The sequence below is a fragment of the Natrix helvetica genome (assembly GCF_964273705.1).
Source record: "Natrix helvetica genome assembly, chromosome: 13".
Classification (NCBI taxonomy): domain Eukaryota; kingdom Metazoa; phylum Chordata; class Lepidosauria; order Squamata; family Natricidae; genus Natrix; species Natrix helvetica.
This window is the reverse complement of record NC_138557.1, coordinates 11,107,116-11,123,050: the sequence shown is the minus strand read 5'-3', so window position 1 is coordinate 11,123,050 and position 15,935 is coordinate 11,107,116. Positions and strand designations below refer to the sequence as shown.

The 15,935-nt window shown below is 40.8% G+C and overlaps 1 protein-coding gene across 2 annotated transcripts in view; it reads right to left on the bottom strand.

Annotated features, from left to right (window-relative positions):
* Positions 1–15,554, bottom strand: part of ALG1 (ALG1 chitobiosyldiphosphodolichol beta-mannosyltransferase) — a 29,906-nt gene extending 14,352 nt beyond the window's left edge. The window contains exons 1-8 of one of the 2 annotated variants that reach the window (XM_081966094.1): positions 15,295–15,554; positions 12,607–12,684; positions 10,849–10,952; positions 9,530–9,678; positions 4,466–4,555; positions 2,871–2,978; positions 1,579–1,703; positions 570–608 (exon numbers count right to left, since the gene is read on the bottom strand). In XM_081966094.1, coding sequence (XP_081822220.1) covers positions 570–608; positions 1,579–1,703; positions 2,871–2,978; positions 4,466–4,555; positions 9,530–9,678; positions 10,849–10,952; positions 12,607–12,684; positions 15,295–15,517 — 916 coding nt within the window. In that variant the 5' untranslated portion in view covers positions 15,518–15,554. The remainder of the gene's footprint in view (positions 1–569; positions 609–1,578; positions 1,704–2,870; positions 2,979–4,465; positions 4,556–9,529; positions 9,679–10,848; positions 10,953–12,606; positions 12,685–15,294) is intronic. The other variant, XM_081966093.1, reaches the window with a different exon arrangement.
* Positions 15,555–15,935: the final 381 nt, after the last annotated feature.

Here is a 15,935-nt window from a genome sequence, read left to right as displayed (position 1 = left end):
TGGCCGTAGTATGGTTTGCAAAATGAAAAAAGGACAGGACCTCTGGTGAGAATATTATAAAATGACCCATATTATGATAACTTTGGGCTTTTGGAAGCCAATTTTATTACTGGAGCAAGCAGGCTGGATTTGATTTAAATCAAGTCAATTTAAATCATGATTTAAATCACTAGTGAAAAGACTTGATTTAAATCAATTTGATTCAAATATACAGCCTCATGCTGTATAACTAAGCTCCAGTTCATGCTGAATAAACGAAATTATTAATGCATCTTAAATAGAAAACTATCTTTAGATAAGATTTTCACTCCAAAAGCATTTTATTAAAATAAATCTGATAAAAATAAAAAAAATCTGATTTAAATTTTGAAAATCCAATTTTTAAAAATAAAATTTAAAAAATCATCCACCCTGCGAGCAAAGACAAAGATCTGATAGGAAAGTTCATCTCAATAATTGCTCTTAACCTGATCTCTTCAAGGCAGAGAAGCAAACGAGAAAACACTTGTTCATTCACCGTGAAGATGGCTGGCTTTTAAGAAACACTAAAAAATTTCTTGGTAGCTCACCTTTTAAAGCATCTAACAGGATGGAAAAATCTTCATCCTCTAGAAATAGAAAAGAACCAGAATTTATTATACAAACATCATGGTTGTAAGTTCAGCTTTATCATGCTGGTTGAAAAAATTGGGAATGGTAATCCCGAAGCCTATGGAGATTAACAACTGAAGAAAGTTGCTCTATACATTATATCTTAAGAGCAATTTGGGTGGTGTTCAATTTTAGCTGTGATGCCCAAGGAAGACCATCCAAATTTACCACCCATCAAATGGAAAAATATAATTAAACTGCCACCTTACATCTGCTTAAGAGAAAATGGCCAGCTCTGCTAACAAATGTTTTATGAGCCAGAAAATAAAAAAATACATTTCAATTTTGATCAGGCAAACTGATATTTGAGTATATTTACACCACCCTGGAAATTCAAATCATGCTCAATTCTCAGCTTTAGATAGGGATTAAAATCCACCAAGAAAAGTTGTTGCTTTTTGAGTGTGGGGAGGGGTGCGTATGAGAAAAGATTTTTTTTGTTGTATTTGTCAATTCAGAATAACTCAGAAGGATAAGTCACATATATAGCCATTGGACCAGGTCTCACAGCAACACCAATATTTTATATTTTAAAATTTATATTTGAATCTTTAAATACGCATGGACAACACAGCTAAGCGATCTCAGCAATGGCTATATGAACCCTATGGTTAAGTTCCTATTTGATCGTTCCATTTGCATGCCAACCTAGCCAAGAGAGGATGGAAGGCAATCATAAAGCTTATTTTTAATTTATCTTGCCACAGAAAGCAGAATGGTCCACAATCATGCCAAAATTCTGAGATAAATGTGCAGACTCTTTCAAAGACTACACTTGGAGCCATACACTGTCTTAATCCACAGTGAGGTTGGTTGGGTTGGGTTGCGTTGCGTTGAGTTGGAATCTAGCATGTTGTGAACATTCAGCTAAGTATGCTTTATTTAACTAAGTGTGGCTTACTTCAATGACAAGATATAGACTCAGACCTGTCCAACTGGTGCTGCTAATAAGGAGAGCCGGTCGGCCCAGACGGTGTGAGGCTTTTCCACTGATGGCATCTAACTGGGTAAAGGCAGATCTTTCAACACGATCTGGAGTGAAGGATTCCACCCTGAGAAGAAGAAAAAGTAGCCAAGGAAGGTTGAAGGCAAATGCACACACAGACTCTGTACAAAACACACAACTCTCAGGAAAGGTTAATGCTTAATGAGGAAACAGAACCGTTCCACATGGCAACCTTAAACCATTTATTGAATGAATCCATTTGGGAGAGTCAGAAAATCGTCCTTATTTTTGGCTACTGTAGTTTAAAACAGCTATGACACCATCTGAAAGTTGAGGCTTCAAGCTGATTAATCTGCTAATGGAGGGGATATCAGGTAGAGATGAATGTCCATACAGAAAGGAGGACCCATCCATCAAGTGGCAAACAATCCCCCTGACCAGTCAATGTTACAAAGGACCAACTGATTTGCACTCTTCTTACCTGTGGATAGCAACAGCAATTGCACACAGATTTATATATAGTTTCCTAGTGATTTTACATCCCCCTCTAAGCAATTTACAGAGCATATTTGCCCGCAACAATCTGGGTCCTCATTTTACCCACCTCGGAAGGATGGAAGGCCGAGTCAACCTTGAGCTGGTCAGGGCTGAACTCCTGGCTATGGGCAGAGTTTGCCTACAATACTGCCTTCTAGCCACTGGGCCACCAATATGGCTCCAATATCCAAAATCCAATAGCTTTAAATGAGGCACTGCAGATACAGACAGGCCTCAACTTACGACCGTTCGTAAGGCCTCAACTTACGACCGTTCGTTTGGAAACCGTTCAAAGTTACGATGGAGTTGAAAAAAGTGACTTACAGCCAACCAGTCCTCGTGCTTACAAGAGTTGCAGCATTCCCACTATGTGCCCAAATCATGATGACAACTGGCATGCATTTATGATGGCAGCAGTGTTTTGGTATTCTCCACATCTCCTTCCTAGCTAACTTCCAACAAGCCAAGTGACTGAAGGAAGCCAAATTCACTTAATGACTGCGTGATTTTGCTTCACAGCAAAAATAACATAAAATTGGGTGCGGTCACATGATAATTCATGGAATGACTGCTCAGCCATGGAAATTCTAGCCTCAATTGTGGTCGTAAGTGGAGGACTACCTGCAAACATGCCGCCATATTAAAAGGGCCCAATACTTAAGAAGTAGAGGCAGTTTTGAAATTAGACGGGTTTTTAATTTAAGAGAGTACAAACAGAATGGAAGTTTTAACTCACGCTTTAAAAGGAGCGTAGTCTTTCGAGAGCCTGATGAACAACTTGTGCTGTTCCTTCAGGGGTGTTTCCTTAAAGAAAGAGGCCGGCTTGTCGTAAAGGGTTATTGCTCTAGAACACAATAGGATGAAGAGTCAAACAATATCAATAAAAGGGGATATGTCAAAAGATGCAGCAGTTGGAGAAGGGAGAAGAAATACCCAGTAGAAAGAAAAAGCAGTTTAGAGTTTGGGATAAAAGGCTCACTAGGAAGAAATCAGATTCTTAGAAATTGATATGTGGAGGTTATAATTAGAGGTATGTGATTTACTCTTTTACATGATAATTAAACTGAATTGCTAATAATTGAATATGATAATGGAAAGATAATTAAATATAGGTTAAAATATATGAAGTATGGACACATATAGAACTTTTAAGAAGATGAACAAAAGTGAGGTTTGTATTGCTTGTTATTTTATATAGCAGACCAATGGAATTGTAATAAGCATTGAACAGCAACTATTGTAATTTAAAGACAATTAAATGTAAAATAAGTAAAGATATGGAAAAATGGAGGGGGAATTTGAAACATATTTATAATGGAAAATTATTGAGATTATAAAGAACTAAAAATTTGGGGCATGTAATGATGTATAACTATACAATATTACAATGAGAATAGCTGGAATTTGCAACCAGGTCCACATTTTGGCCAAAAATAAGTTTTGGGGGTGTGTGTGTTAAAAATATAATTGCTATATATGTATACTTTCTTTTTCTTTCAAAAAAAAAAGGAGGATATATGTTAAAATTAAAGATGTTTATTGAAATGAAATTATAAATACCAGGCCATAAAGAAATACAAGGCCAAAAATACAAGGCCATAAAGATATACATTCATAAATATATTTGCTCTACTTGAAAGAATTCATAAGTCATAAATTATACATTGGTTTATTCTGCTGAAGAAAATGCTAATGATTCTAGGGAGCAGAAACCAGTCCTTTGAGGTATGATGGGAAAAGCTTGAGCCTAAAAGATAGGGACTCTGCATTGGAGTTGATGCGTCTGCTTAAATGTTTATAGATCCAACCATCTATATATGTATAAAAACAGCTCTGTGTGTGTGTGTGTGTGTGTGTGTGTGTGTTCCAACATAACTCTGGAATGCTTCGAGCAATTTCAACCATACTTCACCCCTAACACCCCTTGAGGTGTGTGTTCTGTTAAGATACAGCCTGTTGTGCCTTAAATGGCTTCTACTGTACAGCACAGTGGAGTTGCCATGGTAACGGCTTCACAGAACTCCACAAGGGGGCTCCCTCTGGTAAGGGGGAAAATCCAACATTAGAAATTATATTTGGTCCAGACATTTTCCCCCTATAAATAAATACCCAGGCAATGCCGGGTTATCAACTAGTTTATTATAAGATAGCAGTGAAAATAGATTTCATTTTCAACAGCATTTTGAACAATGGCTTAGATACTGGCAAGTATTTTTTTTAAAAAAATACAAAATAGCCCCCATAATAAGTAGGATCAGATAGGTCTACAGCATTGATGTAACCAAGGAAAAACAGAAGTGAATTCCAATTAATTTTTAAACTATGAAGTACCTGATATTACAGTTCGTTTGAAGATCCTCTTTCATTGCATTGGTCACACAAATATTATAGCTGGACAAGGAGCCAAATAATTCTTCATACCTAAAATAAATGAAAATGTAACTTGCCACGGAAACTAATAATTTCATTGAGATGTTTGTACACAGATTTCCCCCACAGTTTCTTTAAAAAGATGAAATAGAAATAAGAGCAAATGCTACAGGGCTCCAAATACTAGTATCTATCTTTGATTTTATGTCTCAATACAGTACTTCTGAAACACAGAAATACCATTTATGTCTATAATCACTTTGTATTCTGCATCACTGAATATTGTTATTCAAATAATAATATATAATCTTTGTAACATAGAAATGCACAATTCTTAGAGAAAAGAATGCACAATGAAAAATTACAATTTACCAATAATGGTAGTGTATTTGAAAGGAACACAGGAAGTTGAAGGAGCACCTCAGCAGTTAGTCTTATCTTGCTTTGGAGCTGTGCACACTTCAAAAATAATTTGGAAAAAGATAGCATTATAGCCTCGCACAAGTCAAATGTTTCTCTACTATTGATTAAAACAAGTCTCTCATTTCACATATTATCTTCACTCTCAGGCAGAATTTAATAATTTGGAACATCCTTATTCTCTTGAACTACAGACAAGAAAGTTGGCATCTGGACAAAACAAATGCAACATTTTATTGCTAAGAAATTTGCCCTTTGAATAAGTTGGAAAGCTAAATAATATCGTTATTCGTTTTTTTCATTCATTTATAAAACTTCAGTTACTCAATGAATCGAAGGCCAGAGGTTGTATGCAGCTTAAGAACTTTACTGCTTACAAAAATGTATAAGGATAGATCTGCTAAATGCTGGAAGTATAATCAATTCTCTAGTTCATATATGTTGTGGACATGCCCAAACTCCAAAAAATATTGCATGAAAATATATACATGGTTGGAAAAAAATGATAAAGCAACACAGAGACTTGGAACCAGAGATATTTTTGTTGGGCATTATGCTAGAAAAATATGATAAAAAGACTACATATCTGGTTTTACCATATACTAAATGCAACCAGAATTGTATTTGCGCAGCAATGGAAAAACAATGAGATTCCATCAGATGAGAATGTAATTAAGAAAATATTAGAATGTGCAGAAATAAATACATTAACACTCACTATTAAGGATAAAGAAGAAACTGAATATTTTTGGATATGGGATGTATTTTATCAATGACTAGACAATAGAAACAGAAGTCAGAAAAGAGGAGACATAAAAAGAGGAAATATCAATGCGGAGAGTTGTAAAAGAAGATATTAAGTATTATTGTTATTATATTATAAATATTATTGTGATGAATACTGCAACAAATATGTGGATTATGATTGTTTAAAAATAACTGTACCCAGATCATGCAGTTCAATGGAAATTGAATGTTATATAAATAAAATAGATAAAATATGGTGGGGGTGGGGGGGGGAGAACTTACTGCTTACAGATGAAAAGTATGTAAAGGGAATCCTTCATTTACAGCCACTATTGGGACTAGAATTTCTGTTGCTAAGCAAGGTGATAATTAAATGAGTCATGTCCAAACCTCTCCTTTTTTTTGCCATGGTTAAGTAAATCACTACATATGAAGAACAGTTGCAGGAATTGGGTATGTCTAATGTAGTAAAAAGAAGGCCCAGGGGAGACATGATAGCCGCATTCCAGTATTAAAGGGCTGTCAGAAAGAAGAGGAGATCACCTGTTATCCAAAGCACCAGTAGGGCAGGAAAAGAAACAATGGATGGAAACTAATCAAAGAGTGAAGCAACCTGGAATTAAGGGGAAACTGCCTAACAGTGAGGACAATTAACGAGTGGAACAGCTTGCCACAAGACATTGTGGGTGCCCCATCACTGGAGGTTTTTAACAAGAGACTGAACAGTCGCTTGTCTGAAATGGTATAAGGTCTCCTGTTTGAGCAGGGGGCTGGACTAGAAGACCTCCAAGGTCCCTTCCGGCTCTATTCTGATTGACTGAATCACAGTTGTTAATCTGTCTCATGACAAGGGAAGGTCACAAATGGTGACCACATGACCCTCAGATGCTAAAATTGTTGTACATGTTGGTTGCCAAGCACCTGAGTATTGATCCCATAACCATGGTCATAAGTATGAGGATTAGTCATACTTCACTTTTTTTCAGTGCCATCATAACTTCAAATAGTTTCTAAGTGAATGGTTGCAACAGACCACCTCTATGCGGTAACCTTTCCTTGAAAATACCTCATTCCTAATCTAAAGTATCTAATTCTACCTAGATCGACTTTTGTTGCAGCTGTTTTCCTTCCTTTTTCTATTGTTTCGATTTTGCTTCCTCTTTCTCTGTCCTTTTTCTCTCTTGTAAAAATAAAGACAGAGAAATCTTTGTTTTATATAGAGAGCCAGGCTTCCCTGAAAAGCGGGCGTGACACAATTGTGCAGCATTAAGAATTCTACTAACTTTAACTGGGATGACTTCTTGATGCCACAGTAACTTTTTTTTCAGGCTCCCGCAGAAACCTGAAAATAGAAAAGGGCAGCTTTAATCAAAAGCAAAGAGAGGCATTGCCCATGCAATCTATGTCTTATACGTCACTGAGTTGCTTCGAACCGCATGACGGGCGGCGTATAAATTTTAAAACTCTTAAAATCAGTGAATTATTCTCAAAGCAGTCCTCTTAGTCAGATCATAAGCCATTGCTTTTCAGCTACCAAAATGCACGCTCTTATGAATGTGGAAGCAACTTTCAGAAGGATAGATAGGTGTAAGCGTGCAGCAATACCCTTTCTGAAACTCTTTACGCTAGGAAACACAGATAGATCGTGCCAGGCCTGCAGCCATATTCCTCTTGGATCTTTGGCCTGCCACACTTTCTATTATTCTACTATGCCTTTTCTATGGTGGGAAAATGGGAAGGGGGATTGTATAGAGTTAGATGATATGTAGGAATAACAATATTCTTTCTAGAAAGCCAAGGTCATCCTTTGTCTCTGCACTTCTGCACCTGACTGGAACTGGATGGGTGGGACTGCCAGCATGGCAGTGGGAGATTGGACCATGTGATGGACTTGTCGGTGTGGGGGCAAGGTCTTGAACTTTCAACTGGGTTGGGAAAACCGGGAAGCTTTCAGATTCGGGTTTTCCGAGATGTGCCAACGTGGCTCTCTTAATCAATTGGGACTTTGAGCAACTCTTTACCTTGGATTCTGATTTACTTCTGGATGCTATTTAGAACCCTGACAGATTGTCCTCAACTTACACAGTTTGTTTAGCGAACGTTAAGAGAAGTTATAACAGCACTGGAAAAAATGGACCTATGACTGTTTTTCACACTTTCAACCGTTGCAGCACTCCCGTGATCACGTGATCAATGCTTGGCCAACGGACTCATATTTATGACGGTTGCAGTGTCCCAGGGTCATGTGATCACCCTTTGGCGACTTTCTGACAAGCAAAGTCGACAGGGAAGCCGGATTCATTTAAACTGTGGTACTAACTTAACAACTGCAGTGATTCACTTAGCAGCTGAAGAAGAGTCATAAAATGGGACAAAACCCACTTAACAATAGCAAGAGCACACAGACTTATATACCGCGTCACAGTGTAAGTGGTTCACGGAGTCAGCATATTGGCCCCCCAACAATCTGGGTGCTCATTTTACCGATCTCGGAAGGACGGAAGGCAGAGTCGATTTTGAGCTGGTTAGGATCGAACTGCTGGCAGTTGGCAGAGTCAGCCTGAAAATACTGCATTTTAACCACTGTACCAGTTCCTTTTAACATTTAACAACTAACTCGCTTAGCAACAGAAATGTTGGGCTCAATCGTGGGTTGTGAGGATTACATATATATATATATATATATATATATATATATATATATATATATATATATGTATATGTATATGTATATGTATATGTATATGTATATGTATATGTATATGTATATGTATATGTATATGTATATGTATATGTATATGTATATGTATATGTATATGTATATGTATATGTATATGTATATATACATATACACATACACATACACATACACACATATATACACATACACATACACACACTATTTTCGTAAATGTTCACAGGTGTAGGTATGCTGGTCTTGTTGTATTCGGGTCTTTTCCCATGTAAGATTGAGATTGTCTTGGCAACGTTTCAGCGAGGTCTCACTCAAAACCCATCTTCAGGCTTGGGCTTAAGCCCAAGCCTGAAGATGGCAAGTGAGATATATTTATTGAGATTGTCTTGGCAATACACACACACATACATACATACATATACATACATACATACATACATACATATATATACGTATACATATATGTACTGTCACAACCTCTGGTGTGCCCAAATATGGGAGGGAGCACACTGCTTCCCTTTTCTGTCTTTCGGCTTACTCCAGACCATCCAGGAAGAAAACCATCTTTTATGTTGCCTTTGTTACATTTGTGTTGCATTTGTGCTGATAAATAAATAAAGGGAGACTAGTATAGATCTATTTCAAGCTATTTAGCTCTCATCAGCTAGCCATACCCTTACTGGGAATCGAACCTGGGCTGTATTACATATTAGGCAGTTGTATTAGCCGCTAAGCATGTAATACAGCCCAGGTTTGATTCCCAGTAAGGGTATGGCTAGCTGATGAGAGCTAAATAGCTTGAAATAGATCTATACTAGTCTCCCTTTATTTATTTATCAGCACAAATGCAACACATATACATACACACATACATACATACATACATCTCCAGATAGAGTGAACCATTTTCAATAACATTTTATGCTCTTAGGAAGATCAAGAGAGAAACGAACCATAAACAGGTGGTTTTTACGTCTTTTGGCATAAATACAAGAGCTCATCATCACCTCTTTGATGAGTTTTTAAAACCCCAGTGGAGCTGGTGGGAACAGATAAGAGACCTACCTGAGCACCATGCAGGGTTCTGAGAAGAAAACAGATTTCATTGGGTAATATTGCAGTAGCCAACCGTACCCCACAAATATCAAAAGTCGTGAACGCACCATTTAGCAATCCGGACTATGGGGTGTCTTTTCCCGTGAGTCAGGCCCATTAGAGTATACCCATAATTGTGCCAATCAATTATTAGCTTGCTGTTTCGAAGTAGGCAAAAAATCCAGCTGACGGCAATGCTGGGCAAACCAGGCGGATTCTGGTTATGGAGAGAAGAGAGGATATTTCAGAACAATAAGATCAATTGCTTTCTAGCTTCTCCACCCAAACACCGCCTCCTTATTTTATTTATTTATTTTAACAAAGAGGATTAGGGGACTGGAGGCTAAAACATATGAGGAACAGTTGCAGGAACTGGGTATGTCTAGTTGAATGACAAGAAGGACCATGGGAGACATGATAGCAGTCTTCCAATATCTCAGGGGCTGCCACAAAGAAGAGGGAGTCAAGCTATTCTCCAAGGCACCTGAGGGCAGGACAAGAAGCAATGGGTGGAAACTAATCAAGGAGAGAAGCAACTTAGAACTAAGGAGAAATTTCCTGACAGTTGGAACAATTAATCAGTGGAACAGAAGTTGCCTCCAGAAGTTGTAAATGCCCCAACACTGGAAGTCTTTAAGAAAAGATTGGACAACCATTTGTCTGAAGTGGTGTAGGGTTTCCTGCCTGAGCAGGGGTTGGACTAGAAGACCTCCAAGGTCCCTTCCAACTTTGCTATTCTATTCTACTCTATTCTATTCTATTTCTTATTTCTATTCTATTCTATTTCTTATATCTATTCTATTCCACTTTTTTCTCTTCTCTTCTCTTCTTTATATCCTGCCTTTGTTATTTTTTATACACATCTCAAGGCAGCAAACATCTCTAATATTCATTCCTCCTCCTAGTTTCCCCACAGCAACCAGCTTGTAAGAGGAGTCGGGGCCAGTAATGGCTAACCTTTTTGTCATCATCTGCTTGAAAACGTGTGTGCGCGAGTGACAGCGTGCCCGCACCCCTAATGCAATGTGTGTGCAAACTCTCCCCCGTGCACCCCATTCCCCTGCACATGCACACGCGACAAACCCCCCCCCCAGCTCCCTTCACCTCTTGGCCATTGCGCGCGACCCCCCACCCCACCCCCCACATTTTGGGCCTAGTCGGCCTCCCTGCAACCTCCCGGGAGCAAAAATGGGCCGCAGGGAGGGCCCGCCTCGTGCACACACGCACGCACGCGCCCCGTTTTCCACACACGTGTGGCAGAGACCCGAAAATCAGCTGGCCGGCGGAAGGTGTGTGCGCATACGTGGTGGAGCTGAGCTCTCCATCACGACACAAGGAAGAAGAAGGAAGGAGAGAAAGTGGTGTTAAAAGCTGGAAGTGCAAATACCTGGAGGAGCACATAGTCCGGTGGATCAATCCTTAGCAGTGTGTACAACAACTGGAAACTCTGCGCAATCGCTTTGATGATATACTGGAAAACCCTGGGCCCAACTGCAAAGGAAGAGAACCTCCCGTCAAGGCCTGATGCTAAGTGAGGTTTCTATGCAAGGTAGCCCTCGACTTACAGCCATTCGTTAAGTGGCCTATTCGAAAGTTATAACGGCGCTGGAGAAAAAAGAGACTTGCAACCGGTTTTCACACATCTGTTGCCAGCATCCCATAGCCCTGGGATTAAAATCCAGGCACCTGATAACTGGCGTGTACAGATAATCCTTGACTTACTAACAGTTCGCTTAGTGGCCGTTCAAAGTTACGACGACACCGAAAAAAGGGACTTAATGACCATTTTTCACAGTTACGACAGTTCCAGCATCCCTGATCAAAATTCAGACGCTTAGGGACTGACTCACACTTACGACGGTTGCTGTGTCCCAAGATCACGGGATCCCCTTTTGCAAACATCCGACCAGCAAAGTCAATCAGAAATCCCGATTCATTTAAGAACCAGGTGACTGACTTATCAACTGCAGTGATTCACTTAACAACGGAGACAAGAAAGGTCGCCAAATGGGGGGAAAACTCAGTTAACAAATGTCTCACCTAACAACAAGAAATCTTGGGCTTCATTGGGGTCGTAAGTCAAGGGCTGCCTGATAGTCATGATGGTTGAGGTGTCCTGGGGTCAGGTGACCCACCTTTTGCAACCTTCTGATCAGCCAAAGTCCGGGGGGGGGAGCCAAATTCACTTAACTGCCAGCGCTCGCTTAACAAATGTGGCACGATCGTAAAATGGGGCGAAATTCACGTCTTGCTTAGCAACAGAAATATTGGGGTCAATTGTGGTCATAGGTCGAGGACCCTGTGTAGCATTAAGAATACAGTCTCCTAGGACAGCAGTCACCAACTGGTGGTCCATGGACTACTGGTGGTTCGCAAGAAAATTTTAGTGGTCCGCAGAAAAATTATTTGCATTTTTTATATTGCACTAAATCAGGGGTTCTCAAACTGCGGCCCCCGGGAGGGATACGTGCAATGAACGCTTGTATTGCTGCAGAGAGTCTTCCTCTTCAGGGTCTTTTTGTGTGGCTTAGAGGGGGGGTAAAAATTCTTACTTGGGATCTGCTTTGGCCTCTTGGTGACCCCTGTACTAGGACCCGTATAGTATGAAAGTATGAGATGTTCAAATGCAGAGGTGTTCTCAGCCTTAAATGTCCTACTTAAAATTGACCAAAGTGTTCTATTACAGAATATCCCCAGACGGAAAAGGGCAATGCCTGGTGACATTAACCAACAAACACCCCAAAGTCAACCTAAGTCTTTGGATACTTCTTGGCAATTCCTGTCCAAGTCTCCAAATCTCCCTTAGAAAGCAAAGAAGGTGTGTGGAGAAGGTGGATGAGCTTCAGCTGGAGAAGGTCTAGAAGGTGGCAGATTCCTTGGACTTATCATCCAAGGATGGTACTGGTTGTACTCGTTGTTGACTAGCGCTAATACGCTTTGATATAACGCTTGTTTGTGTGCCATTCCTTCCTTGCTGGTAATGCCAAAAACAGCAAAGAAGAAGTCCGTGGAGGGAGAGAAAAGACTGATGAACAAAAGAAGGATTATTTAGGTCTTGGCAACATTTCTGTACAAATAAACTCAGTCTGACTGGATATCAGATTTAGCACTGATAAGTACGTAAGTGAAATAACGTTCAACCTACCTTGCCAGATTTTCAGCTCCGTAAGGGGAACAATCTCAATATTTCCATTGTTTATGATCTCGCTGTGCGGCTTTGTGCCTGGAAGAAAAACAGGGCTAAGAATTTGTCCAAGATATTAAGAAGACCACATAAAACCTCTGAAGTCAGCTGCCTCAGAGGTCAACTGGAGCAAAAACACGTGTAAGAAAACTCCAGCCTCCATAAGTAACAAATAACAAGTGTAATACGCATGAGCGGGAATGGGGACAATTGAAGGAGTCTTTAGACCGGAGCTCTCCAAATTTGGCAACTTTTTAAAACTTGTGGATTTCAACTCCCAGAATTCATCATCCAGCCAGAATTCTGGGAGTTGAAGTCTACAAATATCAGTGGAACAGCTTGCCTCCAGAAGTTGTGAATGCCCCAACACTGGAAGTCTTTAAGAAGATGTTGGATAGCCATTTGTCTGGAACGGTATAGGGTTTCCTGCCTAGGCAGGGGGTTGGACTAGAAGACCTCCAAGGTCCCTTCCAACTCTACTATTGTATTGTATTATTGTAAGTCTTAAAATCGCGAAGTCGGGAGACCCCTAGTCTAGACCAGAGGTGGTATGATGCCGGTTCTCACCATGTCATCATGGACCTTCTCCGCATGTGCAGAGGGCTCTGCACATGTCCAGACGTGTGCACTTCTGCTACCGAATTGGTAACGAACAGAATAAAATACCATTACTGGTCTAGATCATGATTGTTCAACCTTTTGCCTTGTGTGGGTCATATTGAGTGAAGAGAAATCATCTTGGGCCGCATGTAAGATAGTTAATGTATATAAACCCCATAATAATATTTAAAGTTTGCGATGTCGTGGGGATGCATTAGTAGCTGTCCAAAGCCACATGTGGCCCGCAGATCGAGGGTTGGACATAACCTGCTCTAGATACTGAGTCCGAATTTCTCAGATGAAGAATCCAAATTAAAGATTCCGTAGATTCAATGGATTTCACTGTAGGTTTTCAAAAATAGACCGGACAACCATTGGACTGGGATGATAGGAGTTATTATGATGAAACCATCAACTAGCTGAAAGAAAAGAACAATTATGCTTCTATTCCTAATTCAAAGAAGGCAGGTTATTATTTAAAAAGAAAAACTCCCAAATTTCTTCCGTTGCTAATTACATTCTGATTAACCATGGCTAAAGTTTACACACAAGCTTTTCAGAAACAACTTGTGGGCCCCATCCTGTTGCCCTGGTTTTGAGGGGAAAGAAAATACATCATAAAGGACACAGAAGCTTCTGGGAGGGCGTGGCAATAAAAGAGAAATAATCTAGTATAATCTTAAGAAAACTAGTTCTTTGTTGCCTGCCAATATTTATTTATTTGTTTATTTTGTGTACCAGTTGATTAATTCTGCTTATTTTGGCTGTCTGGTATGCCCTCCACCCCCAAGTCCACCCCTAAATGCCTTTATTTTCTCAATCATTGGCTGGCAGCTGTTACTTCTGCAAATATAAATACCAAGAGTGCAACCACAAAAAGGTTATTTCATTCATCCATTTTGTTGGCCATGGGCAAAAACACTTCGGAGAATAGATTTGAACCCAATTGATGGGCAAGAAAGGACAGAGAGCTAAAAATCTGAATAAAAAGAAGGCAAAAGCCCTGAAAACAGAAAGCCTAAAATCATATCACAAGTCATATCCCAAATTTGTGGCGGGGTTCCTCCTGCACACTTCCCACCCACCCCGGCAAGAATGCAGAAGCCTTTTAGAATGGAATGGGAATAGGAATAGAATAGACGTTGGAAGGGACCTTGGAGGTCTTCTAGTCCAACCCACTGCTCAGGCAGGAAACCCTACACCACTTCAGACAAATGGATACAGGAACAGGAATAGAACAGAAGAATAAAATAGAACAGAACAGAATAGAATAGAATAGAATAGAATAGAATAGAATAATAGAACAGAACAGGAATAGAAAAGGAATAGAATATCAGAATGGAATAGGATAGGATAGGGATAGAATAGAATAGAATAATAGAATAGAATAGAATAGAATAGAATAGCAGAGTTGGAAGGGACCATGGAGGTCTTCTAGTCCAACCCCCTGCTCAGGCAGGAAACCCTGCACCACTTCAGACAAATGGATACAGGAACAGGAGTAGAACAGAATAGAAGAATAAAATAGAACAGACTAGAATAATAGAACAGAAAAGAACAGGAATAGAAAAGGAATAGAATATCAGAATGGAATAGGATAGGGATAGAATAGAATAATACAATACAATACAATAGCAGAGTTGCAAGGGACCTTGGAGGTCTTCTAGTCCATCCCTCTGCCTAGGCAGCAAACCTTATACCACCTCAGATAAACCGTTATCTAACATCTTTAAAACTTCCAGTGTTGGGGCATTCACAACGTCTGGAGGCAAGTAGTTCCACTGATTAATTGTTCTGTCAGGAAATGTCTCCTCAGTTCTAAGCTGCTTCTCTCCTTTTCCCATCTGCAGCCCTCCTGAAGGAAGCACTACAACCCCCATCCTCCCCAGCGTGGCAGACTCCCACTCCCCAATGGAGGGGCGCCCAGGCGAGCCCTTCAGCGGATGCGGAACCACAACTCCCAGCAGGCCTCGCGCACCGCCGCCACGGCCGGGGCTGCTGGGAGTCGTAGTAGGTCCGCCGCGCCTCGAAGTCTGGAGGAAAATTCACCCGCGTAGCCGATGAAAGCGACGCGGCGGCCCCGACGAGCCAGCGACAAGGCGTGGTACTGCATGCGGGGGCTGCGGCCCAGGTCGCCCACCACCAGCACGGCCACATGTCCCGCGACGTCGCCAGGCCTCTTCGGGGGCCCGAACGACCACCAGGCCCCCAGTGCCCCCAACAGCAACAGCAGCAGCGCCGTCCCCGAAAGCAGCCAATCGCCGGCCTCCATCTTGGGAGAGGCGGTGAGGGGCCGCGCGGAGCGGCTCCAGGAGCGCCGCCAAGCCACGTCGGGACGGCGCTGCCCTGCCGGCTGGGCTGACCAACTACAGACGACGACGCGGGGTTTGAATTCTAGAGCGCCGCTGGATTGAATGCAAGATTGTGTCTCTTTTCTCAATGTTAACTAACAAAGTTGGAAGGCACCTTGGAGGTCATCTAGTCCAACCCCCCACCCAAGCAGGAGACCCTATACCATTTCTGACAAATGACAGTCTCTTCTTGAAAACTTCTGTTCCATGGGTTGATTGCTCTCACTGTCAGAAAGTTCCTCCTTATTTCCAGGTTGCTTCTCTCCTTGATTAGTTTCCATCCATTATTCCTTCTCTGGCATTCAGGTGCTTTAGAGAATAGCTTGACCCCCTCCTCTC